Here is a 26,745-nt window from a genome sequence, read left to right on the forward strand (position 1 = left end):
TGAATTCGCAAAAGACCAACTTTAATATATGAAATATTCTGCATATGTCAGTATTAAAAATCATACAATTGCAATGGTCCAGATAAAAGATTTTGATGTTTTTATACACTTTGATATTCCACAGTCATTGTTATTTTTTATCTCAATTATTTGAACTTTAAATGTGTTACTTGAATCACAAACTGTCTCAGTTTCAAAATGTTTTTGGCTATAGACACAAATTCACATAGTTATTAAATGTCAATTCCCAAAGACAAGTGTATGAATAGGTAAATATCTGAAGACAAAACTTAGATGGCATATTCTGCAGACTTACTTAAGAATTAGAATTATACAAATCAACCTGTCCACATTCAAGCGTCTATTATGTTAGATACACTGCTGCGATACTGCCAAGATTTTTGATGCAAGATATCAATACTTGAATGTGTTGATGTTGCTTCCAAATTAAATGTAATGTTGATGTGACTGATGTAATAGTCTGTGATGAATCCAAACTTGGGTATTTTGAACTTTAAGTGTGATATACCGTAGATATCTACACTCATGTACATGTACATTTGTATATTTGCATTCATTCTTTATTTTTTGTTTCAGTGGTAATATTATTATGTGCAATGAAAGGAGGACAGGACAACAGAATTTCTATCCAAACACCTGCTTTCCTTCTTGGGTAGCCGATGACAGAGATTTTTGTGTTGTTTTGTGTTACATGTATTTGTGAGACTAGCAGCCTGGTACATAATCGACATCTAGGAGCCGGCTATACAACAAGCAACAAAACAGCAATCTAAATATTGGTTTATGTCACAGCGTTGTTAAAGAATAAAAGCCATAATGAAAGCAATATGCCACACTTGAAGAATGGTCATCCCTAGGTACCTAACCTTTTCTTTGATCTGCCTCTTAAAACCATCTGAAGACCCTTTCAGCTATTGACAACACTATCTTCACACATCCCAGCACACACTAGTCACTAGTCTCCTGTTGTACTGGCAAAATGGGTCAACTTCACCACACTTAATAAATATTAATAGACAGTTAAGGCACTGACCTTCACCGATCATAACCGGGGCAAGCTTCGTACTTGGGGGACGGATAAATGTTCTGGAATCCATGTCTTCTCAACCCACTACCATGATCCTACTCTATTAATAGGGCAGTAGGGATTAATTTTCTGGAGACCACTTCCTGTCTTTCGGTATGTTTCCGAACGCTCCCTAATGAGCTAATTGCCGCGTTAATTGGGAGGAATTTGTACAACTAACCGCCACTAAAACTGTTTGAGAGTGATTACTCTGTTATTGCCAGCTAATCTCATTAAATTTCAGAATGCTTCAACAGCACTCTCTATGGAAATCTTTGGCGCTCACTAACTCACCCCAACATCCCTACCTCTCTGTTATCTTGACCCTGAAATAGACTGCAATTCCAGCTGTGAAGTGTTTGTGCAGATCATCTGCATCACATTACAGTCAAAACTTATGACACAATTCTTGATTCAAATCTTTAACCCATGCAAATCAAGATTTTGGTTCACACATGGTGTGAGGCCTACAATGATCATGAAACATGATACTTAAACCCCCCTCCCCCCCCCCCCAAAAAAAAAATGTCCTTTACTGACATACAACTCAACCTTAGTATTGTTCCTATCAGAAATGTTATTCACTTCAGAATCCATCTCAGGTCAAAATCTAAAATAAGTATACCACCTGCACTGATGTCAAAAAAGTCTGACAAAAACACATTAAGGTATTTTTTTTTTTGTAGATGAGAATATGACACAAAAAGAGCCGTAACAAGCATGACTTCATGATTACATTTGAATCTAAACAAAGAACCTCTTTATCATACATCTTTATTTAGGATGACTACTTACACTCATGCCTTCTCTCTTGGCAATTTCAAAGAGGGCTCCCTCCATCTGCTCATGATTCATGTCGTTGAAGGCACGCGCCGTCATGCCACGAGGCAAGTTGCAGGGGATGACGAGACGCCAGAGGAGCCCGTCCTCATTATGCATGTGGTTCTCCACGAGCTCGATGGGGCCCGCGAAATTCTTACCATCCTTGATGGCCACCGTGCCGTCGTACTGTCGCTCGATGGAATAGTGGTAGACGTCGTCCTCGTAGCAGAGCGAGAGGGCGTAGTTGCCCTCGCGCCCGAGTGACTCGCGCAGGAGGAACATGCCCTGGGTGCAGCCGGCGCTGCGGAGTCGGGCCTCGGCCTCCTCCCGCGTGATGCGGCCATGGTAGAAGCGCCGGGAGAGAGGATCCTGGGGCATGGTGCGCGTCAGGTGCGTGTGCAGCTGCCTTGCGTGCTGGTACTGCTGGGACTGGGGCGGCTGCTGGTGCTGCTGGTGCTGCTGATGCTGGCGGTGCTGCTCTTGGCTTGCTGCTGGAAACGGTTGCCGATAGTGATGATGGTGAGATGGATGATGGAGCTGGTGATGATGATGACCTGGTGGACTTATCAGGGGGGTGTGAGACATAATAGGCGGACCTGTTGGCATGCATGAAATAGAGGAACACACAATTTAATTAACCAGCATGCAATCATTTGAGAACACACTGTCAAATGCTATGTTGTAGCTCAGCATGCCTGGCTGCATTCATACCGTATGTCCCCCCAAAAAATTACAACGGGACCCTCCGCAATGATAACTTTAAAAATAGATAATCAATCTAAATACAACTTCAGGGTACGAAACTATAACTCAATGCCCACATCTTACAGAAAACCCCATTCGACTTGCTTCAGTGGTCAAAGAGAAATGGGGAATTTTGTAGAGCATGTCAGGAATCTCTTCCCTCCAAGTTCTGTCTATTGTCTACAAGAGCATCCAAGTGCTAAACTTGGAAGAATCAGACTCATGACATGCTTTACCACAATCCACATTTCTCTGTGACCACGTAACCAAATTGAATGGCGTTTTCTGCAAAATAGAGCTAAGATGTTATATTTTAAGACTCTGAAGTAGCATCTTGACAATTTAATCATATTGGGTGTTATCAATGCAAAAATCTGATTGTAATTTTTTGGGGGGACATACTGTACAGAGACATTACTATGCCTGTACGACATTTTGCTCAAAATTTCATCACTGCATACGTACATTATATTGCCCTGTATTTGCCTCACAATTAACACAAATATTTTCTAACTCATGCATCTAGTTCTATGCTTTTAAATTATGATTCTTACTTCACATTTTGCCCATTAAAAGAAAAAAATACAAACAAACCAAAGAATCCATTGATTCACATTGAGAAAGATATATATATATAGACAGTTACAACTGATGTATTTGATACTGAAACATAGAGAGAGAAAATAAAGATATAGTAAGTGTGTATGCATACACACACACACACATGTACAGTACCTACATTGTACCTTCACAATACTTACTGTGCATGAATACATAAAAAAGATAGCCTATGCATTTCATGTTACATTTTGTGCATTGTACATGTTGTATACGGTGTATGTACCAGTATGTACCCTACTTATTTAATATACAAAGTACAGGTAAAGACACGTTATACCCATACCTGCATATAATTCTACATACCTGAACAAACATAAGAACATGAAATAAAACTGTATAGCCACAGAAAAGGTGTGACCAGGCAACCTTGGACTGTATCTGTAGCTGACAAACATAAATTTATGCATGACTTGATTTTCAATCATATACCAGTTAGTACACATGTCACACAGTCATGAATGCTCCATAGTGTGTGCACTTTTGGGAGTTGCAATAAAACATGCGTGCCACATATTTGAGCACGAATTCATATTCTATCCGCAATCTCAAGATACTCATATCCCAAAGCACAACACACAGAGTTTATTGGTAAAGTGGTGATTTTGCCACTGGCTCACCTCATTGATCCCCCCCCCCCCCCCCAATATGCTTTAACTGGGTCAGTAATTGAATTTAATGCTATCTTGCGCTGATTCTATCCCTCTCAAAATGCCCCGTTCACACTTCAAATGTACCGCTGATGGTATATTCTCTAGCATGTACTGAAGTATAAAGCTGTGGGTTATGTGTGTGTGTTATGGGGCGACTGGGCATTGAAATGACATGCTGGTAATGTAGCACAGTTTTGGTTGAGATGGGAAATTCAGATTTTAACTTTTTTACGAGATAACTAGAAACCACTAATATGAAATGGTAAAGAGCATATAATTCTAGAGGAATTCAAAGTTTAAGTGAATGAACTGGGTTGAGAAATGGCTGTAATATCCAAAAACATAAGAAAACAAAGAGGTCCTAATAAAAGGTGGGTACCACTTTTTCAAAGGACCTCATTTTTTTTGGATATATCTCAGCCATTTTAAAACCAATTTTCATCAAACAAACTTTAAATTCCTCTTTTGATAGAAGTGTATGCCCTTTCATATTTCATAAGAAGCTTTTCATTGTCTTTAAGGCAGACACCTGAAGCCCCATCTTAACAAAAACTATATCATCCCTTTATTTAGTAAATTTGTCTACTCAAATATACCAAAAACTGAAGGTTGAAATATTTGTGCAATACAGCTTGAAATCTAAATGCACTTTTGCTTCATAGTGAAACATCTGTGATTATTGGCAGAGACGATCCTAGTGAAATGCACAGTCATTCTAGGTACACACTTGAATCGCCACCCGATTCCACCTTTGCGCCGCGCATCGAAAACCCGAGCCGGGTGAGCGAGTCTGCTGCCCCCAAGCAGTGTCGGCAAAGTGGCTCGCATCCAGCCCAAGTGATGTCTATCTCAATTACCCTAATTGCCGCAATCCCCACTGGAGGGGAAGCATCCGCCTTTCGTTTAGCCTTTGGTCAAGGCGTTGCGGGATATTTCTGCAGTTCCACGACACAAACGGTGAAACCACACAGACATCAGACACACAGACAGACAGACACACACACAGACATACACAGGCACAGCGACATACAATGAGACACTTCCACTTTTATCTGAGAACATCAAAACAAGAGGATGGGGTGTGACGGAGAGAGTGTGATGGGAAGGGGATGGCAACCTTGGAGCACCAAGGAGTTTCACACTTAAAAAAAGACCCCATTCGTAATGGCATTACTGAATGAGTTTACTAGCGTTGTACTCTGTATACAAAAAGTTACAGAGTGCCAATGCAGACAAATGTTTCTCCTCGCGGAAGCGACTTTCCATACAACAGGCACGTCACAACATAGTCTGGCACACAAGCATGGAACTCTCAATACACTTCACATGAAAGAGTGAATAAAAAAAGGAAATACACAGTCAATGTGTGTAAATGCAAGCCCAGAACTGAACTACACTCAAATGAAAAATGCCTCACATCACAACCTGATTTAAGAAGTGTGTCTGGGGAGACACACAACAAAAATGTGCTTTTACACTTAATAAAAAGAAAAACTACTCATTTTTTTTTTTTTTTTTTATAAAATGTATTTCTAAACCAGTTCAAACGCCAGTTGTTTAAACCAATCTGAAAGGGGTCCTTGACTCTACCAGGATGAAATAGATTGGGAACATGAATGGGGTCAAGCACACACCTGCTGTGCTGTAGTCCCTCTTCTCAAATATTGCAAAGAGAGACACCCCTGTGGGCACAATTTTTGATCATGACTGTAAAGACAAAACAAAGATGTAGGAAAAATTTGGAAGAGCGCCCTCATTCATGCATTACTGACACTTCTTATAAAGACAGGTTGTCGCTCTTGAATAGAGTACTGCTTTAATAATTAACGATCTATGGTGGCTATTTAAAGTTCCTTTTCTTTAAGATTTTGCAATCAAAATGGAATTTCCATTTATGATAAGCCTGAATAGGTTTCAGGAGGGTGTGGTTTGAAGTACTTTGCATGAGTATGAGCCTACTCAAGGAAATTCCCATGACTGACCATGCAATTGAGTTTTGATTATCAGGATTATTTATATCACAAAAATCCTAAGATACTGATCAGATTATTTGTCCATAATGAACAGTACCCTCAAATGTATTTTCCCTTTTTTTTTTAGGTGGGAGAAGGGGGTGACCAGAATCATACATTTTGTTATAAAATTGTAAATCTTAGTTTTAAAAAGATAAGTTGGACCATCAAGATATAACCCCAAACTGTGTGTGGCATGTACAAATACAAATGATGTGTTACAGATTTCTTTTAATGTGTGGGATTCCTACTTGGATAAGGCTTACCACAAGTTTGTTTGTTTATTACATTGTATTTTCTATCAATGAAAATTCATCACTTTATGAGGTCTACAGAATTGTAAGCCATGCTCTCACAGGAATACAACCTTCACACACTTTAATATTTGTACATTGTCAATTTTAAGATCTCCTGTTTTTTTGTTTTTTTTTTTTTTTGGGGGGGGGGGCATTGCTTTGTTGGGGTCTCTTTTTTAAGTATTTAAGGCTACTATACAAATGTGCATTTCACTTTTTATTTTAAAATGAACAAAATGTTTGCACTGAAATTTTATAAAGTTTAAGTCATACCATATCACAGGGCTCCACAATATTTAACTTCTTTTTTTTTTTTGGTGGCCCGAGAGAAAAATTTGGTGGCCCGAAAAAACAAAACAACAAACATTAAAAGTCCTCCTTTTTTTAAGGAGTCAAATATTTAAGTTTTATCATAGTAAGAATTGGAAGCTGGACATATCTACTCATAAATAAACCACAACAAACTTGCAGCACTCACTCTCAGGCACTCATTCAGTCCTTTTCATCCATCCTTTAAACAAATTTAACTGCTAATGGTGAAGACTAAGTATAAATATTCATTGACAGGCACATGGGTTGCAACATCTAAACATAAATAAATGACATCAGATTACATGCAAATGATTATTGAAGAAGTTAGAAGAACATATTTCTATTTCTCAAAAACACAAAAGACAAAGTTACTTTTATGTCCTTTTGAAGGTTCCGGCGCAAAAAGTTACGAGTTTATTGACATACTTTTCAAAAAATTTTGGCGGCCCGAGGCGGGCCACCAAATTTGCCCTTTTTTGAAGTTTGGTAGCCCAACTTTCATTTTTGGTGGCCCCGGGCCTCCGGGCCACTGTTAGTGTCGAGCCTTGCATATCATATCTATTGGCAATTAATCATATGACAATAAATGAACAGAGATACATAGTAAAGAACTACTGCCAGTCATGTTGCATGCAATAAAGCTGAGATTACAGCAATTCTTATTTCTTGGACAGAGCCTATAAACTAACTGAAATCTGCTAGCTTCTGAAAAGAGAATTCGTGGCAGTTTTTCCAAGGAATTTCAGGAGAATTTGACAATGCATTCAAGTATCATTTCCAACCAGACAGTGTCAGTCTAAGAATTTACCAAGAAACATTTAACAGGATATCAAAAATCTGAATAGCATGATGATAATATCTTTCTCTCTCTCTTTATATATGAAATAGTCTGGAAAGAATTATGAAAACACTTTTTTTTTCTTTCTCTCTCTCTTATGAAATACATAGTTTGTAGTCTGGATAGAATTGTGAAAACATTTTTTTTCTCTCTTCTTTTCTTCCCCCTTTTTTTTCTTTTACCTGAAAGAATATCTTTTCCTGAGACCAATGCCTGTTCTTTTACAACAAAAACACGTTTTGAGTGGATTATGCATGGCAATATTCCAAAGGAAAAAAAAAATCACCAGCAATAACACAGAAGTGTAGACATTGTGGCACGGGAGGGGGCAGAAGTTTTATACTTTGATAACAACGCAGTAATAACACACAGCAAGACACTTCGCACTGACTGCATGGCACAAATAATTTGAGAAGAGCCTGATGTGTTTTCGTATTCGAAGTGCCACAATCTTAAAACAAAATGACAATATTTATGATACATGGAGATTTGAAACTCTCAGGATCAATATAAATAATAATGACTTGACACAAAGCACAATAATTTGTTTTTCTTACCTAACAGTGAGTTTGCATGTAATGATTCTTTAATGATTTTTTATAAAAGTATACTTAAATCATCTTTTAAAGGATCTTTAAATCTAAAGATCCTTGACATCACGAGAGGCCAGTTATCAATTTTCAAACCTTGTCACAACCAAACAAAACTATGATCACACCAACACACACACACTCCAAAAACACACACAAAAAAAAAGAGAAAAAAAGTATCAGCAAACACACCGGAAAAACACAGTTACAAAACAAAAAAAAAACAACTTTGAAAACACTCAACACTATGACAGGTATCAATAGAATATGAACAGTATTAATGGAAAAAAACCAAAATGACAGTCAAAAGCACCTCAAAAAATCCTTTGATGTCATCTAATCCTCCACAAATACGGAAGAGCATTTAAACACGAAACGTGAGAAAGGGCTTACCTAACTGAAGACTACATAGCTTGTTATGGATCTCCATTGCAACTGATATCCCACTGGACAGAATATACAACGCTAGATCACTGAGGGGAAAAAAATAAACTTGCTGGTGCACAAACTTCTTTCCAACCCCCGTGTGCCAACAACGAAGGCAAATAAGTGGCCAACTCTACGTCGCGGGCTGCGAGAGCAGTAGCAACAGACCCATCACCGGCGAGCCGCGCACGCAAATCTGACAGCCCCGCGATCCGTAATTTCTGTCGCCATCTGACGACGGCTGGCACGACAGAGTGCGCGCAGACAAGTACCAGGTCGCAGAAAGTTTTTTAGAGATGGGCAGAGATGTGTCGGGAGAGAGGGTCAAAGATAGATGGAGACAGAGAGAGAGAGCAAACGATCAAAATTTCTCGACACTCCGTCGGGACAAACAAACAGGAAATTGAACTCATCCTCGGCTGCTGCGGAAAACGGACAATAACCGTTTCCGCCACGGAGCAATATGAAGCCCGACGCGTTCCGTCGGGCGGGTATTTTCGGGTCCCCTGGATTTATTTATGGCGGCGGAAGCAGGGGCTTCTTACTTCCACCCGAAGGCAGAGGGGCGCAAGCGCACACTTGTGGGACTGCCAAGGCAGCACACAGCTGCTCAGATATCTGCTCAGATATCTAGTCTTGTGCCCCAGGACACGACTCAAGCAGTGCAGTGTTTAGACAGCCATGTTGCATTTGCAAAGACCAGACAAAAATCTAGGAATGGGAGGCTAGCCAGTATCCTTGCATTCATGATTTTTGTTTGTTTGTTTATATTTGTTTTGTTTTTTTCCATTGGGACAAGTTTTCAAACTACAATAGATTTCTAATGAGTCCTGACTCAAACGTTACATTTGCAACTTTTGGATAGATTTCAGATACTTAAAGGGGGGAGCTACCCAAACGTAACAGAGGGTTTGAATAGACTTAGTATCTTTCCTGGGACCATGGTGTGTACAATTCAAGAAATTCAAAAAAGCAACAAAGTTGTAATTATTACTTTTCTCTCACCCTTCCATGGAAATAGATGCAGTCATAGGCAATTCAAATGCCAGTATTCAAATCAGTTAACCCGTTGAGGATGAATCCCGAGTATACACATGTACTTGGGCAGGGGTCTATGGGATATGCCTGATGTAGCAAAATCAGTCCGTCCTCAATGGGTTAAAAGCGATATTTCACAAATGTGATAAGACCCTTCTGGTTCTTAGTTGATGACACATCCAACTTCATTTAACCTACTCCCATGTGCATAATTTCTGATAAAGAGTTGGACTAGGCAAAAGCCATCCTACAGGGTAAAAGCAAAGAGTTAGATTCACAACTTGTTACAACTGGTACAAGTGTCTCTTTTATTCTTTTCATATTGTACCACAGAATCAAATGCTTCATTTTATTCCTTGGCTCTTTCACTAATAACTCAATGATTCATTAGAGGTGAAAAGGGAATACTATGTTTTCATGTACAACATTTTTTTAAATAACTATTTTGCTTTTAGAAAAGGGATCTAATACAAGATAGACTCTAACTGACAATGAATGAACAATCTACCAATGTCAGTTTTACTGTTAACACACAGATCTATTTAACTCTTTATTTGCCATGTTCGCATGCCCGACTCAGTTGACAGCGTGCCAACTTCGCATATTCTGCTCAAATGCACAAATCCGCGCAAACCGATCTATAAATCGCCAAATGCCACAGTACAATGAAAGTATTTCTCGTGATTATGTTCCTCTTGCACATACAATAGCTTGCATTTTATGGGGTGATCAAGCGGTGTTTCCTATTGGATTTGCGTATAAATTCTAAGTTTCTGTCACTGGTTTGTTTGCAAAAGTTATGCCTTTACAGTAACGAAGCTACTGGTCATTTGAAAGAAAATCAGTCATAGACTTGTCATACAGTTTACAACAAAGCAAAGCTGGGCATTTTCTTTACAACATGGCTCACAATATTTCCAGCTTAACTGAAGTCAATAAAAGTTACATAGATTTGAAAAACAGAATGTTTTCCCAAAGCATGACTACGCTGGTTTCTCAGAATAATGTTGTACACAGGGAATTTCCACCGCGGCACATAAAGAGAAGAGCCTGACTTGTTGATACATCTTGGTCAAGATTATAACTGATCATTATTTCAAACTGCAGACATACCGTTCAAATTTTGAAAGCTGACAACTGCGAAATGCAACAAGTAAAAAAATATATTTTAAACTATATAATCATTATCATGACAAATGATAAATCTGGATGCTCCATGGACAAAAGTAGTACATCAACTTGTCAGACATTTCTAAATTAGAGCCGTAATGCCCTCCAGGGGGTCCTTCTGGTTTCTTGCCAAAAGTTTTGCTTTTTGCCCTGATGGGCCAAATGGATGACTGTTCCTGACATGCCAGGCACATCTCTTGTCTGGTTATTTCTTCCCCCATTCCATTCAAGAACTTCCTGTATATTGATAACGGCAATGATTCTTAAACATCTTAACATGTTGATGTTCGTTCACGTTCCAAGATTTATAGTGGATTACAAATTGTTTAAAATGAGCATGTATCACTCCTTCGAATCCTTGTCATTTTGCTTTTTTTTCACATCCTGCTCACCCCCCCCCCCCCTTTTTTTTAGGTCAATGTATTTAAAATGACATCTTCTCTCTGAAAATTTCTCACATGAAATAGACTGCATTCATAGATGTCCTCGCTCGAGTCACATGTTCACTTCCAGACGAACCTGTTTGGGGAAAAAACACAATATTCAGCTTACACAACGGCACAATCTCACAGTCAATGACCACACTTCTCATCGGATCTAATTCTTGACAAGGAAGTGCTATATGAAACGGGAAATTGGGTTAACCCAGGCACATCGATCTCCGAGATGTCATTGATTTTCATCAGTCTAAAACTACTTCATCTGTATACCTCACACGCGTTCATTATTTTTTTTAGCTCATCACTCAGGCTGACGCTAAATGCAGGCACTTTGAAAAGTGGCTGATTCACACCTGAAACCTATTTCCCAGAATGATTGTTTGATACCAAACACAAAATTTAAAATCATATTGGCAATAAAAAAAAAAGGAAACAACAAAAACACCAAAGAAACAAGCAAATAAAAAAAACCTCTCAATATGATTAGTCATCAGATATGGACCAATTATGAAAAAGAAAACAAAAATCAGAAAACATACCTGTCCCTCTAAGAGTTTGAATATTACAACAAACTTTGTCTGACACAGAAAATAAAAGGATGGATAATGATAACATCTTTGACGGCATTGAGAGCATCAGAACATGTTGCATGAGGTACACTTGTATAATGTAGGGCCATACTAGTACTTGTAGCACAAAGCTGAAGAGGAGAGGATTGAACATGTGGACGTTCTGGGGAAAATTATTTCACCATTCAACAATTGAACCGTTAAAAATCTGTAGCACTGAATCATGTCTACAAATGCATCTTGATTCAGAGTTTGTGCTGTGCTCAAGATATGCAAGGAGTCTGCACATTTTACATTAATAATTTGATGGGATTTCAGGCATTATCGCACAGTTTAGCATCAGCAGCTGATAAACAGTTGCTCAGACAAGACACCGCTTCTGACAATGCGCGATTTGGACCTGGCAAAATGTGTGCAAATATATAGATCCTAGGGGGCATTTCATGAAGGAACTTGTCGGATAAAATGTCCGACAAGTCAATTATATCCAACAAGTTCAGAGAAATCAGACTAAAGAATTTCTCAAAACTTGTCGGATATAATTGAGTTGTCAGATATTTTATCCGACAAGTTCCTTCATGAAATGCCCCCCTGATGTTATCACAGTGGTCTACGGCAAAAAACGCCGTTGTTCATACCACCCATACCAGGACACACTCTGATAGGATGCTGACAAGGCTTGGGACACAGAACATGTGTACTTGATTATGAAGACTTGTGAAAAATCACAGCCTCAAATGTTCCAAGACCAAACTATGACATCTTTATGTCCCCACCAAAGATCTACAGATTTGTACAATTGGTTGGCAATGAGGATATAGTCACACAAGGCCGGATTTTGAACCGGGTCCATAAGGAATTAAAACCATATTGACCCAGTTCGAGCAGTAGAGACCCGCATTGACCGGCATCGTAACCCGTGTCAATTCCTGATGGATTCCGGGGGCTACGATACGGCGCTGAAAAATTTTTGGTCATGTTCAAAATTTTCTCACAGATTTCAATTCCATATTGATATCCGAATTGACCCGGTTTGAACCGCATTGACTCGCATCAACCCCCTGCAACCCGCAGCGTAAAACCGTATGGACCCTTGCCGTATACTGCATTGCCTTCATGCAATGGATGATGACAAGGTTTACATCTGGGTCGGTACAGGTCGAAGCGGGTTGACACAGGTCGATAGGGGTCGAAAAGGATTCAGTTAAGGATTCAAAGCGGATTTTTATACGGTTCGTTACGGGTCAATACGGGTCTCTACGGCTCGAACCGGGTCGATACAGTTTTAATTCCTTATGGACTCGGCTCAAAATCCGGCCATGTGTGACTGTAGCATAAATTACCCTCCATTCCGGGACTAATCTGGCTCATTTTCACCCGGATCAAATCCGTTTTCTGACCCGGCCATGTGTGACTGTAGCATAGGGGTATAACTGCCACTGGCTAGCCTTACACTTAATCCAGAGACCTCACAAAGGACTGACAATAATCCATGGCCATTAAAATCTGCTCTATTCACTGGATTATCACAGATAATGATAATTCATATCTGGGTGCTAACCAATAGAAAGCAAGATTTTGCGTTTTATTCCTCACACATCATTAGCCCCTCAGTACACTGGACAGAACTGGTCATGTCACACCTACAAACGTGTAGAATTTAGAGAACAAATATTTACATCAACCGCAATAATAACACTGAGAAACAGCCTCCATTAAAAATGATCAAATGGCAACTTTCCTGCAAGATATCAAACAGTTGATAATCATTATGATACATACATGTACTTTGTACACGTATGCATACAGTGTACTGCACATAATGTGTATATACAAGTATTGTGTATAAGCATACGTACACACGTGCATTACGTATCACTCATTTACAAAAAACATCAACTGGCACATCATAGCAGATGCCCTCTAAGCACTGAGCTATAGAGGAAGAATGGAAAAAAAAATGACAGAATATGACAAAAACAACAGAAAAACATGACACATGCACAGAACATGTTTAACTCTTTCTACTAAAATGCAGAGACTCTTGATTTTATAATTATAAATGCTAGACCTCTGGCTCCCTAAATTTTCCCTGAACATCTCAGTTGAACCCTAAGAGTAAAAATTTCAAAATTAATAACATATTATGCATGTAAAAAGAAATAATGATTTTATAGTATTTTCATTCTCTAGACTTTGGCTGTGAGTAAAGTACTGAACAAGCCAATAGTGTTGTGTTTATAGGAGGGCTTCCACTCTCAATAGCAGCTGCTAGTTTTTGTAAGCTCTGTACCGACAACTGCACTGCCAAAGTTTGAAGATAGAGGGCAGCAGACCATTTTTTTTTTTGCTCAGAATTCTAACAACATGTATGTGATCCATTGAACTATGCATGCTGTTCAACCATAGTTCAACAGTTTGATCTTACACCATTACAGTGTGCTCAAGCGGCACGCTGTACTACTGTACTACTGTACGCTGTTCTACTGTGTGACCACGATCTCAGTAGAAGAAAGATCCAGTGCAAAGAGCTACTTTGAAGAACTATGAAGTACTGTACGAGCTGAAATTTTCGTGTACAGATATTTTCGCGAATTGCTACTTGGAGGACATTTTCGCGTGTTGTTAATTTCGCGGTTACGAGGGTCTAACTGAACTTACTTAATTGCGCGTTGTTATTTTCGCGTGTTGTTATTTTCGCGGTTCGAAGGCGATTCGCGAAATTCGCGAAAATAAAACCACCGCGAAAATTCCAGCTCGTACAGTATGTACTGAATTTGCCCTGGAACCATTTCTGCCACGGACAAGGATGTCCTAAATGTGGGCCTTGCCATGCAAAAGGGGACTGAAAACACAGAAACATTTGTGGTACAATAATTTTTTCCCCCAGATTTCATGCTATTTTTGGCTAGTGGGAATTCATAACCCCGCGAAATATCTTCATGATTTTCCATGTACATGTTGAATCATGTTACATTGTATAAATAAATTGTAATTATATGTAGTATGTGTAATTGTGCAAATGTGTACATACAAATGTATACTCCTTGTACAGCTGTCCGTACAATGTGTCCTAGTATTAATTTGAGCATGTGTGTTATGGTATATGCTTGTAGCCTTCTACGCAGGCTGTCCATCAAAATGAATCATTGTGTACTAGTAGGCCCTACATCAATTTTTATGCATGGAGATGTTAAATCAAATTCTAGCTATATAGTGAGGTGGATAAAAACATTCAGTACCAGGTAAGCAATTGCCCAGCATGAAGTTATGGATCCCGCAAATACGTTTTTGAGCCTCTCAGCATGATTTAAAGGACACTTTATATACTGTGTAGGCCTAGGTGGAGGAGACTTCACAGTATTGCTGCTGTCTACACAGTCCCACTCATATGTTTGTGTGTTAGCATGGTGCTAGTTATCACGGTCATAAAAGAGTATACCGTGCAGTGTTCAGGAGCTTAGTAGTGAAAACGCTTCCAATCTGGCACAGTTCGGTACGATACGCTTTGGTTCAGTTCGCTTTAGAGTGCTCGAACGCACCCTCTCATTTAAGTTTGTGCCTGTATCCTTGGATGGTGAAAGCCAAATGTTTCAACATAAGCTGGAATTTACATCAATCCACAGATTGCACAAGTTTGCAGCAACCTGCTTGACAGATTTCTCTTTGGAGGAAAAAAACAACAACAATGTGTCTAGGAATATAACCATGACACACTATTCAAGTGCAACTGTGCACATGGTTCTGTAATATTTATCACGAATGTCCTGTTTACCGTGAAATCATTGAGCAACATGTCACCTTGTGTCTTCTGCCTGATACAATGGAAAACCCATCAATGCTTTATTTTTGTGTATAAATAATTGACCAGATGTCAGTTGATGGTAGTCTATCACATCAGACTCTTCTCTGCAGCTCGCCTGTCGAAACACACTGTCAGAGAGAGCATGGGAGCACCATACGGTGGCTTCACTTGTAGAATATGATCTTTCAGACATGGGCAGGCTTCGTGGTGCCTGCTAAAATAGACTATACATTGTAGCTTGACAGTTGCTTCCAGACACTTCAAGGTTTAGATAGGCATTACATACTGTAGATGGAACAAATTTAGTAGTTTAGATTCCAAACCTTATTGTGACAAAGAGAATTCAGTCGGGTCTGGAATCGCTAAAACACACAGAATGGAGCTACGGGGCACACAGAAAACTTGGTGTCTTTTACAGAAGCAAACCTTTGCCAAGAGAACAAATCATTTGGCTTCTGCAGACCTGAGCTGCCCCCGACATAACTTACACACACAAAAAAAAATCCTTTACCCATGAATCCATTAAAATTTGCAATGCAGTTGTCACTACTTGAGTCAGATCACTTTCTTGTGTACATCTGACATTTCTGTGGATAGGAATTTGAGGGTAGCCCCTTCAGTGTTGCCACTGCTCTACATAGGCTCCTGCCAATATTATCATTTACAATACTTACCCTAACATTGTCAGTTACCCACTTTGTATATATACCTGGGTTGAGAATGACATGGTGTATAAAACATCTCATCCAGGGATGTATGCACATGATAGGATTCAAACGCGTGGACCTTTGAGTAAAAGTCGAGTCTTATCCACTACAAAAAATTTTCCTCTCAAAAGATCAAATCTATATCCATGGCTTACTTTTTTGTAATCATACAAGCATGTACAGTAAGAAGAGGGATGATCTCAATTTTCCTTCCTTTTTGCATGCAGTACTTACACTCAAATTCCAGTACTGGGTCCTGCGCACTTCAGTGTCCGCAGCGAGCATAATGATGCAGCTCTCAGAGTGATGCTATCCCGGCACCACTACTGTTGCCGTAGAAACCGCATCCTCCTCTCACTGGGTGTCTTAGTACAGGATGCCAATTTAGGACTGACAGTCTGCCACTGTGCAATGGGGGTCTGGACTTGATGTTAGGGAATGTGTGTGAGAGAGAGAGAACGGTAGGGGGAGTGGAGATGGAAAGAAAGAAAAACTCAAAGAAAACGCACAGATGGGTCCAGATCCTTTTCTTATGTCATTCCAACTCTTTACTTCAAGCTCTTCAGCCAGTCGCTGATTTGGGCATCACAACCTGGAGAGAATAAAGAAAAAGAGAAACAAGACCCTGATAAAATAGGTAAGTTACCAAGGAGGAATTAGGCATAATGAGGCTTACTGTCCTCTCAGAGAAAGAGACAAAGATGTCAAAAAGAAATCTTGCAAAGGAAACTGGTAAATTTTCTAAAACTCTTTTTCTGAAAAATAGAACATCATTCTGATTACAAGTTGAAGACTCAACAAATGACTTCTCCTAATTCTGGCATGGCAGTGTATTACTCAGCAATGGAGTTTATCAAATATTCTAATCATAAACAAGCAAAATTTAATCACTGGAATATACTCTTAAGATGAGACCGAACTTGACAGTGTAGCCTGAAGTCAAGGAAACTCCTTATAATATTTTTTCCTTCTGCCTGCTTTCTTCTGCTTCCAAATCATCACCGTCTGCACCAATTCTCCTCTCCTTTTTTCTTGGTTTTTTTTTTTTCATCCTATTCCTCTCTTCTTCCACTTCACTACTATTGCATGCAGCAAAATCTTGAAACAATATCTTTCTCATTTTGTCGGGAGGCACCATACTTTCACGTCTCGTTGAAATCTGAAATCGACAAGCGTCTCAGCCCCGTTGCCTGTCTTATTTATTTTCCTGGCTGCTGCAAGGCGTAGTCAATTGGATTCACGCTCTTTTCCGCCTGCCATGCACTGTAAACAAACAACTCCCGACTCCAACCCTAAAAAAAAACCCGGCAGAGACGCAGTTGGCCGTTCCCGCTGGATTTCATTCAAAGTCTACCATCCTCTGAATTTCTCTATCTCTCCTCTCCGACACAGGGAAGCAGTGAATTAATTAATGCCCAACAATTCCATTCTGCTTCCTTGTACTGTCTCCTTGCTGTTTCCTGTTATTCGGAGGGGGTGGTGGGGAGGTTGCGGCAGGGCGAATGAATGAAATAGCAAGTTTTGAGCTACATTATGCAGTCATTGCATCCTGATGGCCCGCACTGGCTACACTGACTGGGCGGTCAGCCCATCGCGTTTGCTTTTTAATAGGCTCTTGCCATATCATGCAGCCATGCCAGATGGCGGGGTCTGCGATCTAGGATGGTCATCCATGCACCAGCCCCAAAGACGCCGGCTGTCTGCTGTCTTTCCGCGACACAAAAACATCCAGCCCAGAAGTCTGACTACTGTTTGCAATCTGAGTACACACAGAAACACCTGTACCGCTTCCAAAGGCAAACTTGATATGCAAGCAATTACTGTTGAGGAGATCTGGACCCCATTTCATAAAAGATGTTAGGATGGCAACTCTTGCTGGAATGGCAACTTCCAATAGCAACAGCCAATCAGGAAGCTGGATTCTTGTCATTACTATGGCAATTGCCATTCCAGCAAAAGTTGCTCTCATATAAACTTTTTATGAAATGGGGCCCTGGCTAGCTATGTACTGTGACTCTTCAATTAAGAAATTCTCTGTATTTCAAACTCCACAATCCATTGTAAAATACAGGTTGTATTTTCCAAAAAAAAAACAACATAAGAAAAATTAATGACTATTGAACAAAACTGATCGACTTAAATACCTATTACTGGTCAAGTATGTTTAAGTCTTGGTGGTAATGCATTTCAAACAGATACAAGTTCAGCTACAGCAAGGGAATTTTCTGAAATCTTGGAATAAACTTGATGCCCAACAGACATGTCATCAATGAGGACTGGTCAAAACGTAAAGTGAAGCCAATAAACCCTTAGAAGGCTACCAACATGAACATGGAACACTTGCATTTCATTTTTTTTTTTCATTTTTGGTTAACATACACACACACACACAAACACACACACACATACACACACACACACAACGCCTGCGAAAAGATCAGTCCTTTATTAAAATCTTCTCACTGATCCTTACTATATAATAAGAGTTTTCCTTTCTTCCAGTATATGAAAAGGTGGGTTTTTTTTTTTTCAATGCAAACTTGGAAAAACATGTAGGCTTTCATTTGCATTTTTATAAACCAGACGTGATATCATTTGCTATCATTTTTATTCACTAAAATTAGGTCATTTATACAGAAGAATGCAACTACAACCAAACTCTAAAAGAGACAAAAGCCATTCCACAACATTCCACGCTGTGACTTCTACACAGCCAAAAACAAACAAACAAACAGACAAACAAAAACACTGCCTTGTTTCTCCTCATCCTATTTATATTCATTTCCCAACAAACTGCCTTAAAATGTCAAACAGGAAGTAATGAGTACAAAAAAAAAAGAAGACAAAAGACAAAATGCAGCAAGCCAGGACAATGAAGACAGGAACAGGGGAATAACCAAGCATGTAAATGTCTGAATGCTCCAGTGCTCTATTCACAGCCCTTTCAGGCGATTGAGGATATACACTGTATAATGGATACTGTAAAAGTGGAAATTTTCGCGGTGTTCAAATTTTCGCGCATTTCGCGCAACCAGAAACAAGCGCGAAAATAAAAGCACGCGAATATTTTTGCTTGCCATATGTGCCTGTGCGTGATGTCTTGATTCCGCGGAATTAAAAACACGCGAAACTCTTCCGACCAGGCCAAGTGCGAAAAATTAGTCACGCGAAAATATCCACTTTTACAGTAATATAAATCAATGCTCTGTCATTTTAAGATACAAATGTAATATGATAACATGAAATGCAACTGGATGCTAAAATTGTCCTAATTATTCTTGCTCTATTCTTTATCATCTCAACAAAAGCAGCACCATGTATTTAAAGGGGATGGCTAGTAACTGATCAGTGGGAATCAGTGGGAATGCTGGGGTATGATTGTTCCAATCCTTGTGGAATTCATTCAAGAGTATTTTTTCTATTGTTATGTGAAAATTATTTGCTTCAGAATGGTCTCATATTCAATTAATGTGCAGTTTAATGTTTCCAGGTTACATTAGCATGCCTGTACAGTGATGGGGCGATCATTAACGGGCCGTTAACGATAGCCCCATCACTGTATACAGGCATGCTAACCTGAAAACATATAACTGCACATTACTTGAATATGAGACCAAACTGAAGCAAAATATTTTCACACAACAATAGATATATAATGTACTCTTAGATGAATCCCACAAGGATTGGAACAATCATCTCCCAGCATTCCCACTGATTCCCACTGATCAGTTACTAGCCATCCCCTTTAAGAATGATGCAGATTTCTTTTGAAAATGCCTCTTAAATGCATTTCCCCGCATGTGCTCTCTTGTGAGCATGACAGTGGTTTTCTACCATCCAGTATGCATACCACTAGCCGCCCAGATCACAGCCATGCACATAGGCTTATATTAAAAGGAATATGTAAAGTCAGAAACATTACATCATCATGAAGTCTTCCAAAGGTTTAATATGTGAACAGAATCTTTTAAGTTTCCTCCATATGATTTTGGATTTGGGAATCCTAACCACAAACTTCAGAAAGGGGTACCTGGTACGTATATTTGATAACCCCATTCCAAGAAATTGAATAGTCTAGTTTTCAGATCATGTATTTTTACATGCTCCATAAATATGCAATTTATGAAAACAGTCTATGAGAAGTGAATATTTTACTTTTATTGAAGGTTTTGATGGGTCATATTCTGCAACAGTGCTGACTAAAATCTTGGTACAAGGTTTGATCTATAACTTATATTATCCATCCCATGCTAAACCTTCAGATGCCTGGCCTTTATAAAAAAAAAAAAGATTTTGTGCTTGTGATGGAAGTTTGCATGTGACCCTGTATCGCATAACCACTAAAAAAGTTGCCAGACATGGATTTCAGTTATAAAGGGCAAATTCTGAAATCAGAGCAGACTCTAAAAGCTTTAAAACAATGTATCTTAAGTTAATACGAATGAACTTTCTTATTACTTTTTAATGGAAAGAAAGTACACCCTTTAGAAAAGTGTTTGATTAAAGAAAAGAGGCTTTCAAGTTTAGGGTCGGCTTATAATAGACAAAAATAAACATGGTGAGCTATTTTACATAGAAAGTGGCTGTAATGAGAGTAATATTACTGTACATTCTAGGGAACAATAGGTCATTATGTACAGAATCTTCAGTTGCTAAAGGGTTAAAGGAGAATTCTGCATGATTTTCAGACTTTTACATTTGAACAACTATAAATTGGTTAAATTTATAGTTAAATGTTTAACTATGTTTTATGTTCATTCGTTCATATTGTGACACAATATGTACTCTGTTCTATAGCGCCTTGAGTATCTCTTTTAGGTAGAAATAAGCGCTTTATAAGAGTCTCACTATAATAATTATTATTATTATTATTAAATCCTGAGTACAGAGTTTCAAAATTTATAGTGATTGGGATGAGGAATAAGAATGGTTTCAAAATTTATAATGAGAGGGAATCACATTTCAAAACATGTTTTGATTGCCATTTACAGTGTGGTTTGAAATGCGATTCTCAGGTGCAGAGTTTATCTAACCATCATAATAATCGTGATTTGAGTGTTGTCACAGAGCAGCTGTTTTGCGCCATTCGACCCAGCGTTTGAATCGCCCCTGAATGGGGTTTTAAATTGGTGTTTCTAAATGCATTTGAAAACACAGTTGCATAAATATGTGAAAATGTGAAAATATGTGAAAATAATTTAGGATCCTGATTCTGCCTCAGAAAATTTTTAGATAAATACACCCTGTAATAAGTAAATAAGGGACAAAGAGATAGAGAAAGAGAGAGAGAGATAAAAGAATAAGGCTCGGTCACAAGTGCCTTTACTAACTGCTACAAACTCCATAAGAATGATTTTTAGACCATTTCATGATATCTTCTTATAGAAGGCTTTATGAAACCAGCGTTTGTAGACCCCATTCGTAAGTTCACAGCCTGGTCGATGGTCTTGTCCAAGATTTTTTCCACATCGTATAAAACCCCCTTTTTGTAAGGCGGCCATACGAATGGCGTAAGAACAATGCAAGAACCGTGCCAGATTTTCGTAGATTCAGTAGGGTCGTGAGACCCTACTGAGTAAATACACAATTTGTGCAATTGTTGGCTTTAGGAAAACTTAAAGGGCTGGTACAGTATTGGTGGAGATGAGAATTGGGCTTTTAACTTTTTGCGAGATACCAAGAAAACACTTATGATATAGTACAGGGCATACCATTTTAAGAGGAATTCAAAGTTTATTTGATGAAAATCGGGTTTGGAATGACTGAAACATCCAAAAACAAAGTAAAACAAAGCGATCGTAATAAAGTGTGGGTCCCACACTTTATTAGAATTGCTCTTTTTTGGATGTATCTCGGCCATTTCAAAACCTGAAACCTGAAATTAGGTCTCAACCAAAACTATACGATCCCTTTCAGGGAAGTTGAGAAGTTCTAATCCTCATTCTGTTCATGGTGTTCTACGAGGAAGCATCTCCTGTCAAAGAAAATATGCTACACTTGTACTTTCAACAGTCATATAAAGTGTCTACAGTACACAGCATTTTTTTTTTTTTTAGCAATCAGATAAAATATTTAAAAATTCATAATAAAAATTTATTAGATCTTCTTACAAATGACATGAGAATACTGTGAGCTGCACATATGACTACCAGTACCTTGCAAGAACAAAAAATTGTAAGATGTCCGTAAGCATGACATAATGAGAACCCATAGCATTCTCGTGAAAAACAAACTCTAAGGCCATTGTGTAACGAAAATCACTTCACTTCTCAAGAAGGTCGTAAGTTGTTCTTTCAAATTAAACGGCATTTATACGAACTTCTGTGAACTCCTGAATTTGTACGCACAGGGAGATTTGTATGAATACATCATTCGTACAAACATTTGTGACCGTAGCTTAATTTTCACCGATTATTTAGAAAACTTTCTGAAGTCTTTCTGACTGCCTGGAGGAACGCAAGCATCTCACCTCTTGACTGATACTGTATTTAGCTATAAGCTGTTATTTTCGCGAGGGTTTCATTTTCGCGAATTTCGCGAATCACAGTTGGATCGCAAATTTAACAACACGCGAAATTGTCTCTATGCGCTTTGTTAATAGAGCATTAACGTAAGCATCGGCGTTGATTCGCGAAAACAACATCTCGCGAAAATGTCTACAACCTCGTCATTTGCAAAAATATCTGTACGCGAAAATAACAGCGTATACAGTATTCAGTGGCAAATTGGTCAGACCCATCAACATTTCGATTCCAGCATGTTTTCACATCTCTATGGCATATCAGACACAGCATGTATGATGTCTTGCCCCTTTGTATTTAAACGAGTTGGAGAGGAATGCTTTGCGAAGATGGCCGTGTTTTTCTTCATTGCATTTTCCCACACTACACGTACACAGTTTGAAGTTTGAAAATGTAATAGGACACTTCATGGACTTTTCACCCTTCTGAAAATCCTACAGCACCACTTCACTCAGCAATCCCAGGCATCAGCTTCTGAAGTGGTTGTAGGGTACCAAACATTGACATGGTTCACAACCATCCAGGCATCGGTGTTTTTAAAACCTCTTATCATTTCGTCTGTCTGTCTGTCTGTCTGTCTGTCTGTTTCTTTCTCTCTCTGTCTCTCTATGTAGGCCCATTCACACACAAGTATAATAGGGATTTGGATAGTGCTGCAAAACTCAATATTTGCCACCATTCACACCATTATGGCCAGAGAAACTCACCGGGCATTCACACATACCGAGATTGCTTAATAATTTGAAACAATTTTGTAATTCAGCAAACTCAAATTAGGTTTGTGATTAAGCAAATTTGCCGTTATGAATGGAAACTGGAATCCCAGAGGGCGATTTCAAATTTGATTACAATTATCCAGTTTCAAATCACGGTCAGGAGATGTTTTTCAATCACGTTTCGCCAGAATTAAGCAAAAAAAAAACTATCGTGTGAACGTGATTAACCCCCAATCAAGTTCTGGGGGGTGGAGCTTACAATGTATGTGACACTTCAACCATTTTCAGAGAAAATCCGCGCGGCTACACAGGCTACAAGAGTGATTGACGGGAACTTGGAAAGAAGCCACACCTCCCCTCCTCGCTCTGATATTCAAAAACTGCAGAATCCGCGAAGTTTCTTCCTGCGTGTGAACGGTGATTTGAAACGTAATTACAAACAAGTTTGTAATTAAGAAACTTCGTACATGTGTAAAAGCCCTCACTCAGCTAGCAATGAAGCATTTCATATATCTGAGAAGCGCAGGCCTACACAAAGATCGGAGCATGACCCCCTGGCACCCTGACCCCAGGTCAGTGAAGTGAATTGCATGAAAGGATTTAGAAATAATTAAAATTACATGTAATTTGTTTGCAATTCACACATTTTGCCTTTGAAACAATCATAACATATTCATACAAAAAAAGTTTTTTAAAGAGGGCTCTAGCAGGAGAAAAAAAATATAATGACTTACCCAGTTCACGTCACTTTAACTGAAATATTCAGATGCGAAACGGGCACCAAAATTCTCCCAAGGATCGCATATTAAAACATAAGTTTGTTCCTAGGAGTCAGGTCCATACACAGGCTGCGTGCTACAGTGTATATGTGCAAGAGAATGAGGTGATCTTATGCACCCACACACAACACGTGGATGTTATTTTTGGTATTTACACGTGCACTCCCTGTTAAATGCAGAGTTACTGTGCAGCAGGCATGTGCATAGCATGGGTGTAGATGCAGTAATCACATCTATTTTTTTCCTTTTATATCGTGACTAGAACATTGAAACTTCACTACAGAAATACATTTTTAGAGTTTACAGTTACATGTACATTATGTATTTCCCTGCATATACGGTGTACACTTGCAACTTTTGCAGAGAATTAATATCAACATAACTACAATGTGTGGCAGTTTAGAGATGAGAGATACTGCTCGGTGTTTTTCATGTACAATGCATGACCAAATACAGCTAATGGTGTGCACCAGCACAGTGTTGTCAACACATTATTATGAAAAATACACAAAGCACCACCACTGTTTGGCCCGAATTCACGAAGGTGGTAAAACCTTTGTCCAAGGTTTAAAGGAGACCTCCGGATGATTTTCAGATTTTTACATTTGAATAACTATAAATTAGTTATATTGAGGACAGAGTTTCAGAATTTGTGATGATTGGGATGAAGAATAAGAATATTTTTTAAAAATGTAGAAGAAATTGCAATGAACAAGGATGATGACATGGCAGAGTCACCAAAAGAATGCATGAGTTGGGGCTCAAGGAAGCAGAACAAAAGAAGAAGGCATGCATAGATTATACACAGGTGAACTCGCAAGCAAGCGGTATTGTAGTGGAATTACACTGCTACATTTCTGAAATATGTGAACCTCCTATGTCATCATCCTTGTTCAGTGTAATTTGTTTGAGGTTTTTCAAAGTATTGTTTCTCTGCTCAAGAACCAAAATGAATTCCAGAGATTTATGCATGGAGTTGTCGATTTTTGTACTACATGATGTGAAATTATGAAAATCGTCTGGAATGTCCCTTTAAATCATGGACAAAGACCGTAGTTTTGTATGGGGCACCAAGTGTCGCAGGGCCTATTTCGTTACGAAATCAGTCCTTTCGTCGACGAAATCGGCCACGCGACATTTGGTGCCCCATACAAAACTACTGTCTTTGTCCATGGTTTAAGCCATGGTCATAGATGGTACTACCTTTGTGAATACGGGCCTTACAGTTTTACATATGCAACAGTGAGAATTCGGGCCATGTTAGAACCACTTTGAGTCTTCACCCACGTTTCATCCATGTGTCAAATTGCTCCATGTTGAAGCTGAGAGGAAGAGGAAAAATAAGGACTGTGTACATGGAAAATTGTATGTGATGTGAGAGCCAAGGATAGTAGCACTGCACTTCACAGAATATTTCTCCACAGTCTAAAGTTACAGGGGAAAATAAACAACAACAGTCTAAAGTGGACTCAAAAGCTAAGTAGGAGCAGTTTCCGGTTGCTGTCTTAATATACATTGTATTACATATATATTTTGTTTTCTTTCTTTTTTTTTTCAATAGCAGCCTGGATTACTTTAGCATTTTGGGAGTGGTAAAGTATAGTGTGGGAACTTTTGCACAGCACTAGGTCTCTATGGAGGCTTCTCAGTTGACAAGAAACAAAACAAAACAATACAAAACAAGAAACATTAAAAAAAACAGTATCAGAAACATGAACACACACACACACACATGTGCCCATAAACATAGAAATTATCATAAGTTCTGCTATACTTGATTGTGGTCTCAGTCATGTGATATAACTATTAAAGGAAAGGATTGACTTGTAACCCTCACTGCACACGGGAAGTATTTTTCAATTCATTTCTGGCAACTACTCTCATTAATATAATTATTGGTCTTTCTTTCCCTTTAACATGGTATATTTCACATTGATTTTATTTTTTAGTATTTAGAGTTGACAGACATTCAAGAATTTATGTCACAAGATCATAATCATTTCATGCATGGGATGCATTATATTCTTATTTGTTTCATGTCAAAAAGTGTAAGTTAAGATTTGAGATAGGAAACTTTTGAGGTTATGACATCATGGGTGCACTTTATGAGACTGACACCCACAAATGATACAGCCTAGGAGTCATAGTGCCCATGAGTAATACAGCCCACAAGTTATACAGCCCGCATCTTCATCTCATGGCCCATGAGTTCAAAAATAAGCAAAGGAGGCCCACAAGAACGACATATACGATTAAAGGTCCTGTTTACCTTTGGGAGTGCTCAGTGATTTAAAAAATGTTCAAGATATCACACTTGATGCATATGCGTAGGTCTGCTGCACCACAAAACATCCTACCATATGATGAAATTTCCGCAATAAAGCCTAAAATACACGGAGATATCAGTATTTTTCTCAATAAAACTTAACTGAATACGGTTTAGCCTGGAAACATTTTTAGTTTAACTATTTTTCACATTTTGTGTATTCAACAATACTTGGTCTTAACATTGATTTTACAGATTCAAATTTTTATATTACTTAGTTGTTTCTATCCCTAACTCATATTTTAGAACTATTTTAAAGCAATAATGCTAGGTTTT

The 26,745-nt window shown here is 38.7% G+C and overlaps 1 protein-coding gene across 1 annotated transcript in view; it reads right to left on the reverse strand.

Annotated features, from left to right (window-relative positions):
- The window catches only part of LOC140236820 (tyrosine-protein kinase SYK-like), a 98,149-nt gene that overhangs the window by 49,143 nt on the left and 22,261 nt on the right, over positions 1-26,745 (reverse strand). The window contains exons 2-3 of the mRNA XM_072316757.1: positions 16,362-16,719; positions 1,883-2,505 (exon numbers count right to left, since the gene is read on the reverse strand). Of these exons, the coding sequence (XP_072172858.1) occupies positions 1,883-2,494 (612 nt within the window). The 5' untranslated portion in view covers positions 2,495-2,505; positions 16,362-16,719. The remainder of the gene's footprint in view (positions 1-1,882; positions 2,506-16,361; positions 16,720-26,745) is intronic.

This window comes from Diadema setosum, chromosome 13, assembly GCF_964275005.1.
Source record: "Diadema setosum chromosome 13, eeDiaSeto1, whole genome shotgun sequence".
Lineage (NCBI taxonomy): Eukaryota > Metazoa > Echinodermata > Echinoidea > Diadematoida > Diadematidae > Diadema > Diadema setosum.